At 32.6% G+C, this 10,021-nt stretch overlaps 1 protein-coding gene across 1 annotated transcript; it reads left to right on the top strand.

Annotated features, from left to right (window-relative positions):
• The first annotated feature begins 3,751 nt into the window (after positions 1-3,751).
• On the top strand, positions 3,752-7,163 carry LOC114294338 (heavy metal-associated isoprenylated plant protein 6). Its single transcript, XM_028238465.2, has 5 exons — positions 3,752-4,207; positions 4,309-4,468; positions 4,619-4,860; positions 5,577-5,664; positions 6,154-7,163. Exons 1-5 carry the CDS (start codon positions 4,199-4,201, stop codon positions 6,744-6,746), a joined length of 1,092 nt encoding a protein of 363 aa, XP_028094266.2. The 5' UTR covers positions 3,752-4,198; the 3' UTR covers positions 6,747-7,163.
• Positions 7,164-10,021: the final 2,858 nt, after the last annotated feature.

Below are 10,021 nucleotides of genomic sequence, written 5' to 3'. Positions count from 1 at the left end.
GGTTGGGGTGTTTAGGATTTTATTTGTTAGATGTGTTTTGTCACGGCATTGCCAAAGGGGGAGATTGTTAGGTTTTATTTCTTGGCAATCCCGTTTGACAAAACTCCTTTGAGTTGTAATTTTATTCGCATTTTTATTTCAGTGAGGTTATGAGTTGTTAGATGCGAATCCAACCCGAATCAAGCATTTCAGAGAAGTTTGTGATGATAAAGCTTTCAAGATTGCCACTTCGCTGATTATGATGGGGATCGAGCTGCCCGGTCAGCTCGCGGGGGTCCAGGGGGCAGCGCCCCTTGGCGGGTCCGGGGCAGCGCCACGGCGGGGTCGAGGGGCAGCGCCCCCGAAGCAAAATGCAAAAATGCATTCAAAGTTGCCAGTCCGAGCATGTTATATTTTTCCAGTTTTTCCAGTTTTGGCCTTCCCGCTCGAGCAGGGAAAGTGACGCTCGAGCGGGGATTGGAAGCTCTCAGCATCTCTGCAGTCGCCTGTAAAAATACTGGAAGGTGTGATTTTACGCTCGAGCGGATTCTCCTACGCTCGAGCGCATCTCAATTTATTCGCACGCAGTTTTTGGTCAGTCCGCTCGAGCGGGCTGTGTTGAGCTCGAGCGGAGATCGCGGGACAGATTCTATAAATTCACGTGTTGGGTCAGATTCTAGGGGAACTTCTCCAGATCTTCTTTTTGGTTTCTAGGGTTTATATCTGGAGATACTTTGGGAGTTTTCTTTGATGTTTTTATTGAGTATTCAACTCATGATCTAAAGAGAGTACATCAAAGGTTTGTTTGTTATACACAAAAGAGAGAGTTATTCTTCAGTTGTGGATTCTGAAGAATTCGAGCCTGAAGCTTTGGTGGAATCCGGAGTGGCTCATCAGAAAGACAATTCCGTGGTGAAGATGGGGTTGGAAGAGGCACATAAAGGTTGGTTCAATTAGGCGTTGTGGATTCGCTAGGTAATTGAGAGTATACCTGTGTAATTCCTTTAATTCTTCTTAGTGGATTGTCTTGTGGCTGTTGCCCGTGGTTTTTTGATCACAGTTGGAGGTGTCCAATTGTGGTTTTTTCCACGTTAAATCGTTGTGTCTCTTTGTCTTGATTGTTTGATTGTTTGATTGGGATTGTTATATTCTGCTTTAAATTGATACATAATCACAAATCAACATCTAGGGGATTTCTAGATTTTTCAGTTTTCATTGAAAAAAACAAAATCCGATCAAAATCCTTGGCACATAACGGGCATAGATATTTCGATTACAACCATCATCACCCATAATTCTTCTCCACTATATAAACCAGTAAACAAACACATAAATCTCACTAAAATCGAAACTAAAATCAAACCAATAATAGAGAAGAGAATCACACAAGAAAAAAAAAAGAATTAAAAAACAAATAAATTTATAGAGTGGTAGGATATCACCCTCCAACAACTTAGTTCCCACACTGCCTAATCTGTTAGCTCCTCTGCCAATGCCTGCGAAGTCTAGGAGTTGGATGACTACTCAGATTATTCTTTAAATAAGACTTAAAAATTGATTAATTTATCCCATTAAGTGATTTAAAACTTTGATAGATTTACATTAAAAAAATAGATAATTATATTATTAATTATAAAATTTAGATATTGTCATATCTTTTTTAGATCTATATCTAAATTCTTATCTTATTTATTTTTGTGTGGTTTCTATTTGTTTTTAATTATTATTATTTAGGTAAGTTATGATGTGAGTTAGAAACGTGATAGACATGAGAGTTTTATTGATTTAAAATATGATAGTGTGAGATATTTTCAAATTAGATTTGTTTAGATAGACTTTAAAGATTTTTAAAATTGAATATTGAGCGGTAAAAAAAAGATTTCAATTGAATAAATAAAACTTATCATTTTTAATTTTATTTTTTTGTATATCTGATTTTTATTTTTATTTTTTGGGTTATGTTATAATATAATATATAAAATATAGATAGATATCCACAATTTTCATGAAACATATTATCTAATTTTTGAGGGAGAGAAAAGGAAGGTAATTTTTAATATTTTCTTTTAGAAATCAATGAGAGAAATTATAATGGAAAGATTATGAAATGTTTTTGTTGTCTTTCCATTTGAAATTTATAAATTAAGGAATAATTATTATTTCCAAAATAATTAAATAAGTATGGGAGAAGTTGAAAATGGTGTGTATGAGAGAAGTCAAAAAGTGCTGAGTTTTTTTTTTTTAAATCAGAAAATTATGAAATTAAGATTAAGGCATTAGAGCTCTCAAGAGGTTTGTGAGTTAGAAACCCAATTTTTCTTATATAATATATAAATATTATTTTAAAGTTTAATATTTTGATAATAATGGTATGTGTTGGACATTTCAAGAAATTTTTTTTGTACTTATCCTTAGTGGATTAAAATTTTATTATGAACGGTTTTGACTATTTTTTTTTTAATTTTTTAAATCCTTCAATAAGCGTACATATATGTAATTTTTATCTTCACATTTTTAATTTATCTTAAAATATTTAAACCAAAATGAATTGCTACCCAATTAATATTTGCAGGTAGGTATAATAATGATTAATTCAATTACAATTATAATATTATAGTTATACCTTATCTAAAAACTAATTGCCCAATCTTGTAATATAAAATAATATAGTAATATTTCTTTTATTATAATATATTATTTGAATAATATTATTATAATCATATTCGTTCATCACGTTTCATATATTAGTGACATACAGATTAGTTAATATTAATAGAATAATCCTATATGTACCAATTATTGTATTAATTAATGATGTAATATAATTTAAGAGATTTTAGTATTTATAATTTATATAATCATTAATAATAATATCATAATTAATATTGATGTATTAGTTAGTATACTAATTAATACATGTAATACCACCAAACATTAATGTGAATTTATCGTTGTCATTAATTTTAAATAATGTGCACGTGCACCAATTGGTAATAATATTAATAACATATATTATAACATTATAATTTCAAAATTATGAACCTCATGCATTCTACAAACTATAAAGATTTAAACCTTTAAAATTATGTCACATTACCTGTTAATATACTAATTAGTATATCAATGGGTGCATAAAGTTTTATTCTCATACAATACATATACGATTTGTTTAATTGGGTAGATTAATTCATAGGACTCAAATTTTATTGTTTAATTGTAAATTTTATTATTCGAATTAGAATTCAATTGTCATTCTATTACATAAAATAGATGAATTTTGTAATTCCATAATTAATAACACAAAACATATATATATATATATATATATATATATATATAATTGAGATTTTATTTTATATTTATTGCAATACAAACATAGATAAGAAAGAATTATGTATATCATTAATCTAGTTGAATAACCAATTTTACATTAATATTTTAGGAGTGTTCTGGAAAGAGAATTGGGTAAAAATAGCTCATTAAAAGATAAAATAAATTAAAATACTCAATAAGATCAAATGTCACATCTAACATATAATTATTTTTTTTATAAAAAAATTAATCAACTTTTTAAGGGGTCGTTTGGCATTAGCTAATATAGTCAACTTTTTTGTGTTAAGACTTTTTTAACCTCGTTTGTTTTTTATTTTAAAACTTTTTTGACTTTTGTAAAAAAAATATATATATAATAATTATAAATAAAAAATAATATTTTATCTTATTAATTTATATAATATATTTTATCTTCTTATATTTTTTTAACTATAGTGAAAAAACCGAACTAACACCAAACACAACTATTTTAGCAGGTGTTTGCAAAATGAGACAATTCACCACTCAAAAAAGGCAGTAAACAAATGAGGGGAGGTAAATCAGTCATTATACAAGGTCAGGCCGCAGTCAAAGCAGAATGATTCGTCACGGAAGCACTGCTGTCGTGTATCCGCAAACGGTTTATTCCAATCCGGCGGGTAGTCCCATCCATCATCGTCACCATCATCATAATACATACCCACCCACCAACAACATCCACATACATAACATACCCATCAACCACATACAACATACATCATCATCATCATCATTCATCAACAACCCTCAAACTAACCCCCTCTCTCTCCCCTCTATATATTCCAACCAAGTCCTCCATTTTCCCTCTCCAAACAATCCCAATTCCCATTCCAACAATCTCATAGTCCCAATTCTAATTCCCAACTAAATGGGTGAGGTTAGTCTCTAGTCCACTAATCTTCTTCCCTAAATCCCACTTCACAATTAATTCTCAATAATAATTTATTTACATTTTTTTTTCTTTGCATATTTTCCCAGAAAGATGTAGCGAAAAGTGCGTCGGAGGAGAAAAAGCCCGACGCGGCCGCCGCAGGCGCCGGCAAGAAAGACGACGGACCAATGACCATCGTCTTGAAGGTCGACCTGCATTGCGAAGGCTGTGCCAAGAAAGTCAAACGCGCTGTTCGTAATTTTGATGGTATATTAAATTTTCTCAATTCAATAAATTTTTTTGTATCGATTTTTCATTCACAAGAAAACTGTGACTGAAATTTGAATCGCAGCTTTGAAGAATTCGATTAAAATCTCAATGTATTTATATAATATATTTTTTTATGATTATATGAAGGTGTGGAAGATGTGAAGGCGGACATTGCGAGCCACAAATTGACGGTGACGGGGAAGGTGGACCCAGCGAAGGTTAGAGAGAGAGTGGAAGAGAAGACTCATAAGAAGGTGGAGCTTCTCTCTCCTCAGCCCAAAAAGGACGGCGGGGCCGGCGGCGGAGCCGGCGGCGGAGATAAGAAGTCTGACGAGAAATCGGAGAAGAAGCCCGAAGAAAAGAAGGCGGACGATAAGAAACCTAAGGAGGTACTTTTCTAACTTCCGCATCTATTTGTTGATGCTAACATGCGCTTTTGTTCAAGTTGATTTTTTCTCTCTCAACTACTCCGCTGAATTGGGCCCGGTGGAGGTTGTTAAGTTGCGCATGTTAGCACAATTGGGCTGTTGTTTTTGAACCTTTTTTAAGACTTATCCAATTAGTGATTAATTGAGTTTGAACTTTCAAGCATATGACAACTCATGGTTCCAATTTTAAGAGTCAATCATTTATTTTTCTCTTTTAACTTAAATTCACAAGGCAAATGTTAATAATATAATTTTTTGTTTTATACGTAATTGGTTACTATAATAATGTCGTAGTATCATTTAAATAAATATTTCGTTTTAAAATAACAAATCCAAATACAGACGCATCATTTTGCTAAAAAATTATATATATTTTTTATGTTTATGTATCGCTACTCACTACTCAACTTGTTTATAAATCTTTAATTTAGCTTGGTTTAGTTTTTGAAGTTTTTGAACTAATTTAAGGAAAATACTAGTATTAGTGGCTGACAATTTTTATACATGTTTAACAAATAATATGATAGTGGCTTTTATATAATTAAAATGCATCTTGATGAATTTTATATTTTCAAGCAATGATGCCCACAACTCGGCCACAATATAATTTTTTAGTATAATTTCTTGTTTATTTTTTTATTTGCTGATTAATAATTTGATTTTTTTTTTTTTTTTAGCCTCCGGTGAGTACAGTGGTTTTGAAGATTCGTTTGCATTGTGAAGGATGCATGCAAAAAATAAAACGAATAATTTCAAAGATCAAAGGTGAGGTTACCAAACTTTGATTTAATTAACATTAAATTGTTTGTTAAATATATTATAATTGCTTGAACCATATAAATACAAATTAGCTTCGGTATGCAATCATCTTATTTAGGGTTCGTTTGGCATTCATTTTTTTAGTCAATTCTTTTGTGTTGGGATTTTTTTAGCCTTGTTTGGTTTTTGTTTTGAGGTTTTTTTTTTGACTTTTGTGATAAAAAAAAGTGTAATGATTATAGGTAAAAAGTAGTATTTTGTCTTATTGGCTTATATAAGCATATTTTGTCTTTTTATAATTATTTAACTCCAAAATGTTAGCTAAACCATGGCTTAAATTGAATTTAATTATTATTTGAATGAGGCCACGAGCCCCAAGTGTACTAGGATTCTATGATTATTATCCCCTTTGCATTCTAATTTTTTTATTTTTATGTTGTGAAGGGGTATTTTTATCTTTTTAGTAGCTAATGGTGATCCATGAATTGTGAACAGGGGTAACCACGGTGACAATAGATGGGGCGAAGGATTTGGTTACGGTGATAGGGACAATGGATGTGAAGGCCCTTGCGCCATACTTGAAAGAAAAATTAAGGAGAAGCGTGGAGGTTGTACCACCACCAAAGAAAGAGGAAGCCGGCGGAGAAAAGAAAGATAAAGAAGGCGGGGGAGACAAAAAACAAAAAGAAGGCGATGGTAGTGAGAAGAAAGAGGGTGGTGGGGGTGAGAAAAAAGATGGCGGCGAGAAAAAAGATGGTGATGAGTCAAAAGCGACTAGCAGCGGCGGAGATGGAAAAAAGAGTGATGAGCCGAAGGTCGAGCTAAACAAAATGGAGTACTCTGGACACACTCCATCTTCATATTACACTGTACCAGTGCCTAATCAGGGATATGTGAATCAAGGTTACGGTATGCCTGATTATAATCAAGGTTACATTAATCCATATTACAATCAAGATTATTCCAATCACGGTTATGTTATGGACTATTCTTACGCACCTCCTCCTCCTCCTCTGCCTCCGCCGTCTTATATGCATGCACCTCAAATGTTCAGTGACGAGAATCCTAATGCATGTTCTGTCATGTAATACAAATGACAAATGGACCTCAAATATTTCATAACGAGAACCCGAACGCATTTTCTCGGTCATGCAAGATAAATGACAAAATGCGACGTGGATGTTACGGGTTCTAAATTGTAAATAAAATATAAAAGGAGACTATATAAGTATATATAGAAGAAGATATAAATAGAGAATGTAAAATTACAACTTTCCTTTGGGAAATGTCATATAGGTTCGAATAGACGGTTGGGTTGCCGGCTGGGCGGTTTTGAACCGTTTGATTTGGTAGGTTGGAGGTTTAGATATTGTTTGACTTGTTTGTATTTACATGGTTATAAATTGAATTTTGTGGTATTTATTAATGTATAAATACACAAAATTAATGTTGAGCGATGCATTCAAATGAAGCCATTTGGCGTGCTTTTTTGTGTTAGTACCTAATTTTTGTCTAATTGATTTAGAATTAAATAAATTTGTACCATTTCATTTGGAGTTGTTTGGTGGTGGGGCTAGTCGCATCTTATTTTTGACAATTTGAGTGATGAGTGAGTCAGAGCATTTAAGTTCCAACGTGTATATCCCTTTCAAATAGGTAATTTTGTAACATTAGTAATGTTTTATGTTGGCTGGATATCAAATTTTGGATACACGTGTCACCAATTTATTGGTTTGATAAATTTCAAACTTCATATCTTATATCAATGCATTGGCTTGGTAGATGAGATATTATGCAATTACAATTTTTTTTTTCTTTATTCTCCTGCAACAGACAACTGATCGTTAAAATAATTAAAAATATCAATGCATAAGCAATATGTATTTTTGAGGACATGGGAACAATACATTGATAAATACATATTTTTGAGGACATGGGAACAATACATTGATAAATACAGAAAAAGATCCTAAAGGTCATTCTAACCAAACAGCAAAAGAAAAACTATAACAACAACAACAAAAAAACAAATCTACCAAAAATACAGCTACGATCTAAGAAAAACCACCGATCTGCTCAAAGATATAGTCTGAAAGAAAGCCCGTCATCCCTGTTGACAACTTCCCTGTCGTTGTTGCCCAATGTCACGCTGTCGCCGGAGAAGGGATGGCACCCACAATGGTATGGAAGAAGAGTGTAGAGTGGAGGGAATCATTGTGGGTGTCAAAATATCAAAAATCTATACCGAAATCGGAGGAGAAAACTCTCAAAACTTCTATTTTAGACATAAAAAGTCTAAATCTACAATCATGTGTGATGTATTTGGAAGGCCTCAAAGCCTAAATGACTAGTGAAAGATAGAATTTCTTTTCAATGCCAACAAGTTGATAATATAATATGAGGCATTATCATTTTATTTTTTTTAATCGCATAGTTTTTGTTTTATTGCCGAAGTTTTTCTCACTATGTTGTTATTTGTTTTTTTCATTTTGTTGGAGGTTCAAAACAAAGCAAGTCGATTATTCCAAAATACTCTTGTTTATGTTAAACATTTGGACAGAAGTTGGCATGATCCCTAAAACCTAGTGGATTGGCACCAATTAAAAATGTTCCTAACTATTTGCTTTTTGAAAAATTAAGAAAAAAGTAGTTTGCTTGCTTATTTAAATAGCCAATTGCTAAAGTCTAAAAAAAATTGATGAGAAATTCACTTCGAGAGGTGTACCTTATTAAGTGTAAGGATTGTTTTGTTTTCCGTGGTAAGGACATGATTAATAAAATTATTTGGTCAAAATGATAAAATATTGTTTTGAAGGATAATTTTTTTTTTTTATTCACCGTTGCTAGACCAGCATCAAACTATCGGTGGTTAGAAGAGTTGTTGTCACTGGAAAAGTCGCCGGAGGTGAAAACTAGCGGTGGTGATTGTGATATGGCAGATAGGTAAATTAAGTGGACAAATAGATGAAATAGATAGATTAAGTAAATAAATAGATGGCATTAATAGATTACGTTCGTATTCAAAATAATTAATAGTCTATTTTAAATATTACAATTGACATCCATTTCTTTATAATAAATGTGATATAATCATGTGATTATAGTTGTCCAAACAAACTGATTTTTTGTGAGGATAATCTTCTCGGTCAACCCTTCAACAAGAACGATTATTAAAGTAAGTCTCATGGTGGGCTCACAAGGCTCAACAACACCTCTAAACTAATTGATGAGAAGTCTCTCCCCTTAAAAACAACCGAACCCGTGTGATATGAGAAGTAACGAAAGAAGCAGTCCTTTATTACTTAATTAGAATATTATGTTTTGCATCTCCCCTTAATGCTGTTGGCTTCTCCATTTTATTAGAAGGTTAAATGAGCTTCAAAATATCATCAACCTTGGCACACTCTTGACTTCTATTAAAAATACCCTCAAAATGCCCTTTCTTGAATATAAAGGCTAAGCACCCAAAAGGATTTTTGACGATTAACTCATTTTTAGGGACACATTTTTAGGCTGCATTTGAATTACGAACAAAAAAGTAACAAAAGTCATTTTTCTCTTCCTTTCTATTTTTGTTACTTTTCTTAATCTTTTAAATACAGTCTAAAAGTTCAAGAAAACTTTTCGCTTTTTCTTTTTCTTATTACAAACTAATAGCGACTTCTTTTTTACAGTTTGTTTTTCCAACTTTCTGCTTGAGAGGGTGATTTATGTAAATAAATCAGGCCGAGTTACGTAAATCTGTTTTGAAGAAAGTCACATGATGGGCCGAGATAAAGACTTGGGTTACTCGGTATATGTCTTTGCGGTCACTCAATCATCTAGTGGGCATAATATACGTCCTAAATAGAGAAAGTCAAGCTAGGTTTAGCTCGGCGAAGTAACTCTTGCTGTCAAGGACCGCGTAGTTCGGTCAGAAGAAGAATGGGACAAGATAGCTCGGCTAGGCACAGTGAGCCGAGCAGGGTGATTAACCATCTCACTTGGTTAGCTATGAGGAGGGTGTTCTATAGATAAGTATTATCCTTAGATATGCGCCATGCAGAATCTACAAAAGTTCATGATTACACATATTTCCAGGTATTACAATTCTTACTCACAAATACACATAACTTATTGTCTATTGTCTACTTATGGACTTAGGCATCGGAGGGGTTTTTGGCACGCACCCGTCGGCTAACTCACATGTGTTTTCAGGTAGTAAAATGACGGCGTTTACAAGAGTGTAAACTTGGTCAATAAGATTATATGAGAAGATCATGTCGTACTCTTACACTGCTAATAAAACCTTCTTCTTTTTTTTTTTTTTGTCCTTTTTATCCAATGAGAATAGGTTTTTTTATTCTAGTTTGGATTTTGAACC

This window comes from Camellia sinensis, chromosome 3 (assembly GCF_055761805.1).
Source record: "Camellia sinensis isolate YWXY chromosome 3, ASM5576180v1, whole genome shotgun sequence".
NCBI classification, from domain to species: Eukaryota; Viridiplantae; Streptophyta; class Magnoliopsida; order Ericales; family Theaceae; genus Camellia; species Camellia sinensis.
Note: the sequence above shows the minus strand (reverse complement) of the source record. Positions and strands in the feature narration are given on the sequence as shown.

What these genes read in the sequence shown, in the direction of transcription:
- LOC114294338 (XM_028238465.2), top strand. An exon ending in CGCTGTTCGTAATTTTGATG is followed by an intron (nt 4,469 to 4,618) that starts GTATATTAAATT and finishes GATTATATGAAG; the next exon opens with GTGTGGAAGATGTGAAGGCG. An exon ending in AATAATTTCAAAGATCAAAG is followed by an intron (nt 5,665 to 6,153) that starts GTGAGGTTACCA and finishes AATTGTGAACAG; the next exon opens with GGGTAACCACGGTGACAATA.